Below are 14,441 nucleotides of genomic sequence, written 5' to 3'. Positions count from 1 at the left end.
TCTGTAGCCTTTAAAGAAAATATATACAATCTAGGTCAAGTCATGCTTATATTATAATGGTGGCAGTCCTAGTACCCCCATGCTGTTTAGTGAATGAAGGGAAAACAAATCGTTCTTCGTCCAGAATTCTCATAATATACAGGAACACTATTGTCTTGTTCCCCAGCTCCTGCCCCTTTTCTTTTTCTTGCTGCTTTAAAGACAGATTTAGCTCTCAGATATGTTTTATTGTTTGAGGGAACATGTGTTTTACAGACCTGTCATGTGAAAACTATTAAAAAGAGGAACTAGAGCAATAACAATAAGCCACGTAACCATGGTATGGTTAATTCCCAAAGTGTGACTATTAAACTGCTGCTTCAAGTGGATGTGAAACTGGATCACATCCTGCCATGTTAGCTTTTCGGCAGCAATTTTTCATTGGGATGCTAAGGGCTTTTTTTTTCTTTTTATTAAAGGCTATTAATATCATATATTGTTGGCTTGGGAAGGAGATGCTGTGTCCATGTTGGGTTTGTTCCAGCACAGTTTAGGTAGTGGAATGAAGATGGTCTGGGTGCACAAAATATGCTATGTTTTGAGTTGCAAAATCAGAGCTCAGCTGACACATGTATTCACTGTTTTATGAATCTGTTGCAAAGCAGACATTTCTGCATATATTAAACTTCTTGACTTCACCTGCAGAGATAAGCAGGAGATTCATTACTTGTATTGGCCTGACACCTTCCAGAGGTATTGGTCTGCAGTTCCCACCAGCACTAGACTGCATGGCCATTGATAGGAGTTGCAGTCATTGAAGCTACTTATAGCCTTTGGGATTTAAGTCTGTAAATCTTATTCCTACTTACAGTAGATCTGTTAAAACAAATATTACTTAAATTAGAGTAACGTAGGATACTGCTCTTTTTTCACTGATGTATTTTATATCTGTCTTTCTGCCAAAAAAAGACTAACAATAAAATCCCGATTAAAACCAGAATCTTAATTAAAACATAAGAACAAATAGGTTTTTAAAATCCACTTGAACACCCAACAGTGAAAGAAATACCAAAGCCTTCCTTTAAGAATCATAGGTAAGCAATCAAATAGTGCATGGTGCACTCCAGCAAAACAAAAATGCAATTAATTTCCAAACAGTCCTTTTAGGTAGGATCAGGCTATGATCAAAAGCAGCTAGAATTAACAGTGAACTATTAATGGCTAGCTTTTTCCTCTTCCCAATCAAAAAATCTCTTCACTCGCTGTCATTTAGCTTTTGATGACAGTTATTAAACTTGATTATTCCTTGATTCTTCCCACCTTTCCCTATTTCAGCAATTTTATACCCCTTGATTTCAGGTTGCTCACTCTAGTAACATTTGGAATCCCATAAATTACAGGCTGTTGTAAAGTTGAATGATTTGAACCCGTATATCCAGCGAAGGTTAGATATATAATGAACTGGAACTCATGCTGGTAGTAGGCTGGAGGTAATCAGTTACCTGGACTGAGAAGTTAAAGAAGAAAAACACTGGAACTAAAATTTAGTTCATGCTAAACACAAGCTTGTTCCCACCTTTCTATATCTCTGTTTAGATCCAAACCCCTCCATCTACTTTTACTGGTGCACCAGACTGGAAGCTTTTACAGGCCCAAAGAATCTCTGCCTCCCATTCATTTCCATGGGAAATTCACCCTAACTGTATTACTGGAGTCAAAGAAAGAAAACAGTCAGTCCCATATTTTCTGCACATCTGTGACAGGTGCTGGTTTGCTACAACTGAGGCAAGATTCAGTCTTTGGCCTGCTTTAATTGCAGCGCTGCTGCCTCCTAAAAGCTCCACCCAACATACTGAAAAAACTGAAACCAGTTCCTAGTTGCCAACTACGCTCATCGTTGTCATTCAAAGGGAATTTAGAACTATGCTGTGCCTTTGTGCACATGCAGAGGACCTTTCCACTGAGAAGAATACACTTTTATGAAAAAGATTTGAATGCACAGTGTGTCTGAGCAAATGGCTGAAATCCAGAGAGAAATTATGTTTGCCAGATGCAAGACACCAGTGATAGATTGGAACCTAGGTTTAAATCATTGCTCAGCCACTCACTGCATCTCAGTCCAGCCTACCTCACAGGGTTGTAATAAGGATATTAGTGAAGGGGAGAGCCATGTATGCTGCTTCTTGAAGTAAGGGTAGGATGATAATGCAATAAATACATGCAAAGCAAAAGGCTCATATTTATCTGTCAATTATACACCCAAGCCTGAGGAAGTTGCAAACTGAGCACAATGTTCAGAACTGCCTTATTGACATACATATATTGTAATATGGTTGCACAATTAATTCCAGAAATGTGAAGTTACTTAATTAATTCAAGGAATAAACATTTATATCAAAAATGAAGTGGGTATTTATTCTGCACCAAGCCTATCAAGTAGCAAAGTCAGCTGCTTCCACCTATGTTTGGAGGCCCATATGACATGAGAGAGATGACTCCACTCCTTCCAAAAATTTTGGCAAGCTACCAAGTCTAGCCAAGATCTCTGGACACCTGCCTTTTACTAAGAGGACATTTCTGAAGCATGATGGCTTCATTCCTCAATGAATGAAGCATGATGGCTGCGGATCCCGCCGGCGCTGTGGAAGGGACTGCTGCAAGGCCAGGGACGCTGTGAAGGCTGGGGCAACGCTGCTTCTGCTGCTGCCGTGCCACCATTTTCCTCCCCCTCCTCCTCCTTCCCCTTCGCTGCTGCCAGCGAGCTCCCCGTGGGCCTGCCCTCGCTCCTCCGACTGCCTCCTGGCATAAGTGGCAGGTGTGCCGGGGAGCAGGGCTTAGGCTGTGGGGAGGGGCCACGGCCTATATCTTGCTGGCCGTGGCCAAGGACCGGCGGCTGAAGGGCAGCGGCCTAAGGGTGCTGAGCCGTTTGGGGCCATGTGGGGCTGGGCTGGGCCAGGGACTTTGTTCTTTTATTTGTGGGGGGTTTGGGGATTTTTACTGTTAACTTATTTTAATCTTATTGTATACCACAACTGAGCTGTATTTTATTGCTAGGTTTTAAATTTAATTTTGTTATTGGTATGCCTGGGGAGTGCAAGGGTGCCACCATTGGGGTGGTAATGGGCAGGGGAAGATATGGTAGTGGGGGTCTAACAAGTCAGCTAAGAAGAAGGAGGGACGGATGTCTCGTATCTGTCCCCTCTTCTGGTTATTCTCCCAGCCAGAGGGTTCCTGGTAGTTTTATCAACCGCCCCTCTGGCCTGACGGTGCTGTTGGTGAACACCAGGTCGGTCCATAATAAAATATCACTCATCCATGAATTAATCATGGATGAGTGGGTTGACCTGGCATGCATTACGAAGACCTGGGTGGGAGAAGGGGGGAGATGTCTCCCTTACTCAGCTGTGCCCACCTGGGTACCTGATCCAACACCAGCCATGCCTTGTGGAGAGGGGAGGGGGGTCACTCTGGTTCATCAAACCTCAGTTTCCCTCATGGGGCATCCGGTCACCTCGAGACCAGGCCTAGAGTGTTTGTACCTGGTGTTGGGTGATCGAGACAGATTAGGGATCCTGCTGGGGTACCATGCACCCTTCTGCCCATCAGGCTCCCTACCTGAGCTAATGGAGATCTTCTCAGACCTGGTGTTGAGGACCCCCAAGATATTGGTTCTGGGGGACTTCAATCTCCACGCCGAGGCTGTTCTGACCGGGATGACTCAGGACTTCATGGCTTCCATGACAGCCATGGGGCTGTCTCAACATGTCACTGGCCCAGCCCCTGAAAGAAGTCACACTCTGGACCTGGTTTTCTCAACGGGGCAGGAAGATAGTGATCTGGAAGGGAGGAATTTGTGTTTAACTCCTTTGTCATGCTCAGATCAGTTCCTTGTGAGAACTTACTTGGAGGAGGACCTTCTAGAGGTCCGCCTGGCGCCAACATTACATGCTTTTCAGTGCCTGGTCAAGACCTTTTTATTCTTCCGTACTTTTAATGTTTAATATTTTAACTATGTTTTATGCTCAGTTTGTAGATTATTTGTATTATTTGGGTATATATGTATTTGTTGGATTTGAGCTGTAAGCCATCCAGAAATGCGCAGGGTATTGGATGGGGTAAAAATACCCAAACAAACAAACAAACAAACGGTTATCGTTACCTTTGCATTCTTTGAGGATATAGAAACCACTTCAGTAGGCTGAGAAATTGAAACCATCTACATATATATAGGTGTCATAGATATTATCTATATCCCAAGTTTGGTTGTGGGTGTTTGCTGTTGTTCTAAAGACCTAAATTTGCATTTCTATCTAATGACATTGACTGAAAAGTCATTCTGTATTTTTGCTAGGAGAAAAAAATGAACCTGTCTATTTCTTCACTGTTTTGGACAAGTTGAATTGCAAATCTTTATTGGGTTCTGCTTGGTAGTCAACAAGAATTATCCTTGGTTGTATCCAAGTTGTTCAATGTGTATCTGTGTTTCTAACCACTCTTTTCTTTTGTGCTTTTTCCCCCCTTAACTACTAGCTGGCCTTCCATTTCTGATCATTGAAACAAGCACAATCGCACCCTATAAACGGGGATTTTACTGTAATGATGAAAGCATCCGGTATCCTCTGAAAAGTGGAGAGACCATCAACGATGCTGTTCTTTGTGCTGCAGGAATTCTTATTGCTATCCTTGCTGTAAGTAGCATAATTCAGTTGCGGTTTCTTATATGCATCTCTTAATCAGGTAGCAATGGAACTCAGTACTTTAAACTGACATTTGGCACTGAATAACCAGGCTGTTTTTTAGTTACAGCTCGTTAATAGATTTAGGATATATTGGGTAATCAGTGCTAGGAATTGAAACTTATGTCCTTTGTGAAATTAACCCAAACTGGATAGTCATTCATCTAGAATGAAACTCTCAAACAGCTTGTTATAAAATAATTCCTAGTGCCTTTGAGTGGGGAACTGCTGTTTTTTTATCATGCCATAAGTATGCATCCCAATGAGGATTCTGTGTTGAACAGCCCTTTAAAGCTGGTGTGCTTCACTTCTTTCAGGGCAAGGATCAAATTCCAGTTTGGAAATGCTCTCAGGGCCACATTCTAATCTTGCATGAGGTGAAAAGCAAAAGGGCAGAGCCAAGACAACAAGAGCATCAGTTCTTACTGCCAGCTACTAACCCTTTGGCGAGGCAATGCAGCCTACAGAATGGGGAAAAGACTACACAAAAGCTAGGAAGCCACCAGACAATCAGTGGTTGGGGAAATGGGATGAGGCCACAGCAAGGAGCTTGTCATTCTGGAGAAGCCTGAAATACCAGATGGAAATCCAAGGAGAGACAATTACGGCCTGTTGGCCTGAGGTTCTGCATGCCTGTCTTAAAGAAAAGGGCTTGTGGACTAACTGCCTTTGATATCATAACTTCAGGTAGAAGATACAACTATCTCTGAAGCCATTCTTTATATTGATAGATTAAAGAAGTGTAGATAGCACTATCCAAGCACTGAAGATGAGACTAGATGATTAGCCAGGAATCTAGCACATGCAAGTACTAAATATCTGATGCAGAAGTGTGTGAGTAAGAAAACTCAGAGCTGTAGAAGTCAAGGTGTACAAGCAAGAGCTGTACAAGCAAGCCAGACCCCATAAGCTGCCCTACACAACAAAAGAGCAATTTTAGCTCTTTTTCAGCCTTTTCAGCAATTGTGCCCTTCTTGGGCCAAATAGAATTTGCTAGTCTTAAAGGATTTGGAGAACATTGCCCATGCACTGATAATTTTTGTGGTATTTACATATCCCATACTTCATGTTGGGTTATGAAGTATGCTTTGCCTTGTAGTCAGCTGCTGTCTGGAAATTTTTTGCAGACTGTATTCAGTTCTGATATATAGTAAGCAGACATACTATTTTGAAGTGAAATTTGAAACCTGGAAGAATAAAAGGAAAGAGCAATGGTTTATTTTCCCAACATGCTTTGCACTAAGATAGATAATTCTGCTGACATATACTTTTTTGGTGGATTTCTACTAAAATTTCCTCATCACTGAATAGGATTCTGTTTCTCTGAGGGAGATAACTCTGTATTTTTATTGTATTAAATGGATAGTTACTGTCCAGACATATCCATGAAATCTGCCTATGTCGTTGCATTGCAGGCCATATTTCTAACAACCTAAGGCCTCAGTTCAGAAGTGATATCAAACTATGCTTTGGTGCTATGAGAACAAACCTAGAAGAGTTTGTGTTACTTTTTAGTTAGCCTCTTGTTCTTTGCAAACTGTTGCTTGTTGTTATGTCTAATCGGGCAAGCTACGATTTGCTCTTGCCCTGCTGAATAGGAATGAACCATAGTTTGTAATCTTAGCTTGCAGAGCAAGTGGGAAGTACGGTTTGGCTGTGTCAGGAAATGACGGTTTGCAAAAACAGGAGGAAAGTAGTTAATCGCTGAGCTCATGAGGGGAAAAGGGTAGACTTGAGCATGAGGCTTTATTTTCATAGCACCAAGTTATGGCTTGGCACTGCATGTTATATAAGGCATGGTGTTGATGGCACACTATGACAGATGAATTGTAAATCTAATTGTAACAGAAGTTTATACTACATGAAAAGACAAACTGTGGACCCACATGGCATTTGTAAGGGTATCACCATTTTAGGGCAATTGGATATTTACACAGATGATTCTAAAAGAATTATTACTTTCATTACGATCCAAGTTGCGCTTGGAATGCGCTCCCCAGAGATGTCCGCCTGGTGACGTCATTATTTGTTTTTCGGCACCAGGCTAAGACCTTTTTATTTAAAACTTATTTTAATTGTTAATTTATTGGTTATTTATAGGATTTTAAATCTTAAGCCGAGATGCACCGGGTTTAAATATTTTTATTGTATAATTTGTTATATTTTGTTCTTGTTGTGAGCTGCCCCGAGGCTTTGTTGCGATGGGGGCGTTCTCTGCCTTCATCCTTAGCCACCTAAGAATGAAGGCAGAGAGCAATCTATAGTGAAACCCATGTTTATGTGACTGAGCTTTCTGTGATTGGGTTGGTCAGCCATTGACTGGGTGTGATGTCACTTAAGGGTTGAGTGTGGCTTATTGTTGAACTGAGGGATGTTGATGAAACATGGGTCATCATGTTGTCTGAACCCAACTGAGATGAACTGTGGTGAACAACCGAGTTTCTAAACCCAACAAACTATGGTTTCTTTTCACTGTTCATGGTTAAGTTTTGGCTTGTTAGTACAGCTGGGCTCCATCAACATGAAAACCCATAGCAACCTATGGTTTAGCATCAACACATATTCTTCCCATAGTCAACCCCTGAATGCGGCTTATCATGTCTCCTCAACTTGGTAATCATGTTGGGTCTGTGTAACAGGTGGGTGGTTTTCCCCTTTCCGGATAGTTTTGTTTGTTCCATACGTATCTATTAGTGCATCCTTTTCTTTGAAATGTAAGAACAATGCTCTTTGTAAGTGAAGAAAGAAATAGAGTATGTTTTTAATAAGTGGACTACCAACTAACAATCAGTTGTTTTGCATTCATACAGCAATGAACACGCTTATAAACAAGAAGGAATTTTCTCCTCCAGGAAAACTTTCCTATTATTTAAAAGCCATTAATGAAAGTGGTGGGGGAGGGCACCAGCGGAGCCACAGCTTTTGATTTTGGCAATACTGCCTACCACACCACCAGTTGCAGAATCTGCTTCTGATTGGGACAAGCCAGTGTTCCATATTAAAGCTTCAAATGTGAGTGGAAACTTAATAATCTGACTATATTGTTCATCAGCTTTCTAATGCAAATGGCAGCTAACTGGCAACTGGGAAAAAGTGAGAAAATCCCCACAGCTCTGCTTTAAATAGCTGCTTTTGTGCTTGCTGGATGTCTTTTGACAACAAAAGTAACCTGGTCTGGAAAATGCAAAATACAGTGGAAGCTGTTATTAATTATGTCTCTTAACAGGCAAGTGCAGAAGCAGATTTTCATTGATTTATCTATTGAGGCAAAATGTGTGGAATAGTCATGTCATTTATTATGTCAATAAACTCAAATATAAAAGATACAGCTTGCAAAGAGATAAACAGAATGTACCATAACGTTCATCTCTAACTCATGTTTTGTCCAATACCTGACACAATCTTATATCAGCTGTATATAACACAGCACCCGCCAAAGGTACTGGACTACTGCTCCTTTCATTGCCCAGTCAGCATGGCCAATGGCGCAGGATAATTCTTTAGATTACTATTTCTGTTCAGTCAAATTCCCGCAATAAAGTAAAAATAATTTGCTTTTTCCTACTAGTAGCAGGCTCCTTGGTATAACCATGAACAATAGCCAGGAGATCCATGGAAGCTCTGACTGCTCTAATCTGAAATAAACTGTCTGCCACCTGTTTTTAAAATCATTTTGCGTATGACTAGACAGGCAGACAAGCCTGGGCCACACATCACCTTTCTCTTTTCATAGCACCCACTGTTGGAGGCTTTTGATGTAGAAATCTTTTATAATAGGCCATCCAAAGAAAAGGGGAGATTTTAACTCCAAACAAATACATCTTCCCCCACACACCATATAGCGTTTTCCCCACAAGATTCATAATCAATTGTGTAGGATTATTGCTGCATAATATGAAATTCTCCCAAATTCATAGTGTGCAGCTTCTTCCCTTTCCATACGATGTGGCTGATGTGGAGCCATTGGGGGACAATAAGTCAGGCATCATTTTCACACTGCTAACCCTTTATTTAAAATGGTATCATCAGCTCAGGCTCTCATCTAGAGTTAAAGGTCTAGGTCGTGTTTTATGGGGCTTGCAGGGACCACAAAGTTCTCATTAAGTAAACAGTGGAGGCTGTGACCTTTGCCTCCTCCAGTACATGGAAGGACGTGAATACACAAGGCCCTTGAGACACTGATTGCATTAGGGACTGTGCTTTCCAGACCTCCCCTAAATATTCCCAAAATATATCTTACCCTGCCTTTATTTCTGACCCTTTAGTGCCTCATTTTATCCACAACTCATGGCTGAAGCTATGAAAACGTCCCCTTCCTGGCAAACTGGCAATATTAGTAACTGATGGTCCTTCTCTTTGCACGAGCTTTTCTACACAAAGAATTTTTGTAGAAAATTCTTCATTCCCTAGGAATGATTTTTTATGGGTTTTATAGATGATGTTGTGACCTTCCAGTTTTACTTCTGCTTCTAAATAGCACTTTCCATGTGTTTTTTTAACGGCGGGAAAATGGTTTTTCAACTATTAAACAAATAAATATTAAATAATCAATACATCAGCCATCATTCATCTTAACATATTTCATTTAATTATTGGTCCTATATTAGAAACATACAAAAAAGTGAGTCAGAATGGGTCTCCCGGGTCATCTGGTCTGACCCCCAGCTCCAACCAGCTCTGCTCAAATAATCCCCAACATGTGGTTGTCCAATCTTTAAATGATCTGATATTGAATATCTGATGGGGAGAACATATTTTCCTGTTATTCCAAGCCATTTCATGCCCTGATGGTTTCTCCAGAGTTGACCATGGGAAGCTGGTGCCTGTATTCATATTTGCTCATTCAATAAATGGCTAACAAATCACATAAAACTGCATTTTCAACTACGTAAAATGTTGCTTGAACACACTGGAGCTTGAGTAGTTGCATGTGTGTATGAGAGAGAGTGTGTCCCAAGGGCCCAATAGAGATGGAAGTCTGATAATAGATAGTCCTCTACTTTGCCACTATTTCTAGTTGTGTCTCGGTCCAAATATAGGCTAACGGTTTTTTGTATTTGCTCCAAGGTACAGTGGAGTCCAGCAGTTGCAGAGGGCATTACGCATTGCTGAGCCACATCACTAGCACAGTTGAATATGAGTTCCCAAACCTCTGTATGGGCAGGGAAGCAGTCTCACCACAGAGGTTAATGAGTTCCTTTAGAGTTACCGCACCGCCAGCAATGAGCTCTGGAGGCATGGTTGATAGAAATTGTTGATACCATTTCAGTAGTATGACATGCCAGCCAAGTCTAATATTTTAAACATTTTCACTCATCCTCTAAAAAATTGACATCAAAGGTGCTCTATTGCATAAAGGAGCCATTGTTCTATACTAATGATAGCATTTAAGACCCATGCCCATGATTTTTCATCTCTTTCTGTTTGACTTACATTAACTGAATTCGATAGTTTATTAAGATTGGTTGACAAATACTTTTTCCCTTGAGAAATTAAAGTGGAGATTATTTTTTCAAATCCATCATATAGGTGGACCACTTGCGCCTATACCGTTCTGTCAGACAAGAATGGAAGAATCTGTATGTGGAGGCATGACACCACAACTTCTTTTCCTTGATCCTCGACTTGAGCTCCTGATTTAGGCTGTAAGCCTGCAAGCCCATCTTTTCTAAACTGCTGGGATTTCTTGTCACTATAAAACTAAGGATGAAACAAGAAGGGAACTACAGGCAAAGGAGAAATTATGCTATTTCTTTTTCCGTATCTTCCATGTTTGATCATGTTTCATAACGAAGTGTTCAGTGCTACAAGCTGAAGGTCACATTTTGAAATGGCAGTCCCCATCCCCCAACCCTTCGTAATGAACCATCATTTTGTTTGCTTATAAGGGAGGATATTTACCAATTGTTTCTGGAACCTAGATAGCCTGGGGAAATGCAAGCCTCCTCTCTTGCCTTTGGTATATAGAATTTTTGCTTTCATTATTGAGAATGAACTTCACAAGTCAGGTTTGCCATTAGTGTAATCTTTGCTCATTTATAGAAGCTGGTTGTGTTTGGACAGTTAAGGCTGCCAATCCCATTTATACGCTTATATGGAAATACACTCCCTGCCTTCACCTTGTCCTTGAGAGTTCTAGAGGACTCAAATGTGGGCCCACTATTTGGTGACCTTATGTTGGTGTAACACAAGTAATAATGGGCGCTGGATTTGGGTTTTTTGGATGTTCAGCATGGCTATTTTTGCTTTAGACAGCCTGTGAAAGCAGGCAACTTCAGGGGGCTCTGGCGTAACTTCCACGTCCCCCCACCACAAGCAGTACTTCTGCCACTCGGCTGCAATTCAGGGATGCAACAGTGGCGAAAACCAGTCCGTCATTTACTGTGAAATTTGGCTGCAAGCTGCTACGAGGGCTTAAAAAGGACCAGCATAGTATGTTCTAAAGCTAAAGTTACCCTTTTAAAGCCTGTGTGGCAGTCTGCTGCCAGAATTCGTTGGCAAACGCCTGACAGTTTTTCTGCTGCTGCACTACTGCAGATGCGGTCTGCAACAGAGACAGAGAGCACATGCTGCTCCATGCGTAGGATTGTTCTGCATTGCCTGAAAATAGAGTTAGAAATGTACTGAGTGCTTTCTGCCCTCCAGAGAGCTATATTGCACCAGGATCTTTGCACATTGGAAAAGAAGCACATGTGAAGTCAGCATGGGCTTGAACTAGTCATCTGGACCTTAGATCACTTTTGGGGTTCTGTTTTAGGTGTTAATGTTTTATGTATTCTCAGCTTCAAGAACTGGCATAACATATTATCTTAAAATAACAACTGAATGGATGAATTGAGAATAAGCAAAATCAGTGCCTATTTATTTATTTAGTGTATCCCCCCATCTTTTTCCTGCAAGGAAGCTATGGTTTTCCTCCATCGCTTCTCCATTTTACTTTCACAACAACCCTGCTGGGTATGTTAGGTGAGAGTGAATTACTGACCCAAAGTTACCCAGTAAGTTTCATGGCCATGTGGGACTAGAACCCAGTTTTCCCATCACCCAGTCTGGCACTCTAAGTGCTACATCACAGACTCTCTTTGTTATTTTGTTTACTTTTTTTCCTTTCAAGGAAGTCAAGGCAGCTTACATAATTCTCCTCCTCTCAGTCTTATCTTCGCAACAACAAAAACCTTAAGGTAGGTTAGCCTGAGAGGCAGTTTCTGTCCCAAAGGCACCCAGTGAACTTTGTGGCCACATCAGGTCCCTAGTCCAACAGATTAGCCACACTGGCTGTTTTGCACTTTTGTTTCGTTCCAGCTTTGCTCCCCTTTAAGCATTTCCAGCAGTTCACACCACATCCACAATACTTGCTGGAGACCCAAGTTAGAAGAGGAGCTTAGTATCTTTAAGTCTTGTTTATTCAGGATGAAGTTTCAGCTTTTGCACATCTGTGCTGAATTAGTTCCTTGGGCTTGCTTTCTTTTTATTTTTTATTTAAAAAGTGGGGACAGCTTTGCCAAAAGAACAAGTTTATTCTAGTTCAGCTTCTCATTGAAGGTTAGGCCATGACTTCAGCTGAAGCAGGGACAGGTCACTACAACATATTGGTATGCTGGTGTGTGCTCAGGTCTCCAATTTACAGCCTGTTACATCTGTACAATTACTAAGGCCACCAGCAGTGAAAGAAAATATTAATCCCTAGACTTAGTTGGCCCTGATCAGAATATTCAATGTCTTTCTCAGAGCAGGCACCTTCAGTTTCCAGAGACAGAATATATTTATGAATACTAAGGACAGACCAGTGTTGTGTTTATTCTTATTATTCTTGTTCCTTAATTCAGTTTATTATCACCCTGTCCCACCAAGCAGCTCACTTTGCATTGGGCAAAAGTCTCAATCTCTGCAAAATACAGATACCTATTTTTTGCACTGACAATTTACACACTGGACTACAGCACACACATACACACAGAGAACCATATCCAGCCAGCATGACTTTTGTAGTCCAAGAAATCTGGAAGCAGCTAGATTGGGAAAGGTTGTTTTATGTCATAGATCCATTTCCCAGGACAGCAAGAAAGCAGACAAATTCTTTCAAAATACTGATGGTTATACATTTCCTTGGTGCTTAGTTATATTTTTAAATGTAATTCTTCTACAGGCCACTTTTGCATGCATGCATATATCTTCCCAAGTGGCCACACTAGCCATGGGGGGTTGTAAGAGATTCATCCTCCATTAAATGAGCAGTACATTTGAAAGACTAGTGCAACATCTGTTAAAGGGAGGCCCTGTCTCTGGGTAAACAGGTGGAAAATTAACTGTATTCTGCCCTAAGAAGATACTGAGATTCAAATATTTCTATTAATCCTGCATACAAACCTACTCCTGGCTCCCCTGCATTTAAAGATAGCCCAGAAACCAGATAACCCATCAAATGGACAGCATTCCGCCAGTGCTTGCATCTGGTACTGGAGCAGAGTGGCTTCTACACCTAGACAGCCTTTGGGAAGCCCATGGGACCTTGATATTAGTTTCCATTTGGAAAAATGTGGCACCTTTTCAGTGGATATGGCACATACAGCTTTTCCTCCAACTTTTCTTTTTGTTAGCAAACTCACACATGTTCTAGGTTTTATATATAAAATAGCCAAAGATACTCAGAATTTCATTTCCCCACCTTTGCATCATCCAGTTTCCACCCTTTAACTACTTGCATCTTCTGTCCTGAAAACTAGATTTTCAGAAGGAAAAAAACATGAATTGTATCTGTGGAAGTGCTCACTGTGGTCATTAATACCCTCTGTCTAGAATACCTTCTGCTTTTCCCTGTGGAGTTCTAACAAAATATCCAGCACTTCTCACACATTCTGAGAAGTGTTTGGCTGCATATAATTTAGGGACTTATAGTCTTTTAGGAGGATAAGGAGGTGGCAGAAGCAACCACTACTTCAGATAAGAAGCAAGACATATCCTAAAACAGAATCTCCTTTTCCAAAACATCTGTATGTTTTCTTGAACATCTCTGTGGGCACAGGTCACCTGTAAAAAGTTCCTCTTTCTGAGTCTGCTAAGCAAATTTGTATCCTGCCCATGCATTAAGATCTCCACATGTGACTCTTCTGAGTACCAATTCGTAAAGCATTTTTGGATGTACCAAATAAAGGTCCTTTTCTGTGGTGGCACCCTGATGCCAGAACAATATTTGTAGGGAAGTTAAACTGGTGCTGATGCTACTACAGTCTTTTTGGCATCAGAGCAAATTGGTTATGTTTTGTACTTATGTCCTTTTTTTCTCTTTTTTTGTTTGTTCTGTTTTAAGCCACTCAGAGAGCCCTATGGGCTATGGGTCGGCATACAAATATAATAAATAAAAATGAAAGTAAATGTTTGTACAAGCATTTAAAACTAGTTTAATTGCACCTTTTCTGATTTGTAGTTCTATGGCCTTGTTGCCTCTTATTTATGTTTGAAAGATGTTGTATTGCACTACATTGTTTTTATTGTATTCTACATTGAGTATGGTCTGCTGCCCTGTTATCCAAGGGAGGACAACTAAGAAAGTATAAACAATAATTTTATATAAACAACACTGGTTGTTCAATGTATTCTTGGTATCGGGTTGATTTGCTATTGATGTGGGTAATTTAATTATTTCATTAGCTAATGACACTATAGAAACATAGAAAACAGAGCGAGTCAGAAGGGGCCTCCCGGGCCATCTAGTCTGACCTCCGGCAC

General features: G+C 41.0%; 1 protein-coding gene and 1 long non-coding RNA gene across 2 annotated transcripts in view; both read left to right on the top strand.

Moving 5' to 3' along the window:
* Nucleotides 1–14,441, top strand: part of PLPP3 (phospholipid phosphatase 3) — a 78,824-nt gene that overhangs the window by 34,150 nt on the left and 30,233 nt on the right. The window contains exon 2 of the mRNA XM_044430144.1: nucleotides 4,510–4,667. Within this exon, the coding sequence (XP_044286079.1) occupies nucleotides 4,510–4,667 (158 nt within the window). The remainder of the gene's footprint in view (nucleotides 1–4,509; nucleotides 4,668–14,441) is intronic.
* Nucleotides 7,021–14,290, top strand: LOC123023418. The gene is made up of 2 exons (XR_006414734.1): nucleotides 7,021–7,727; nucleotides 10,245–14,290. It is a non-coding gene; the product is annotated as an uncharacterized LOC123023418 (long non-coding RNA).

This window comes from Varanus komodoensis, unplaced genomic scaffold (assembly GCF_004798865.1).
Source record: "Varanus komodoensis strain SLA01 unplaced genomic scaffold, ASM479886v1 scaffold20_1, whole genome shotgun sequence".
Classification (NCBI taxonomy): domain Eukaryota; kingdom Metazoa; phylum Chordata; class Lepidosauria; order Squamata; family Varanidae; genus Varanus; species Varanus komodoensis.
This window is presented reverse-complemented; position numbering and strand designations above follow the sequence as displayed.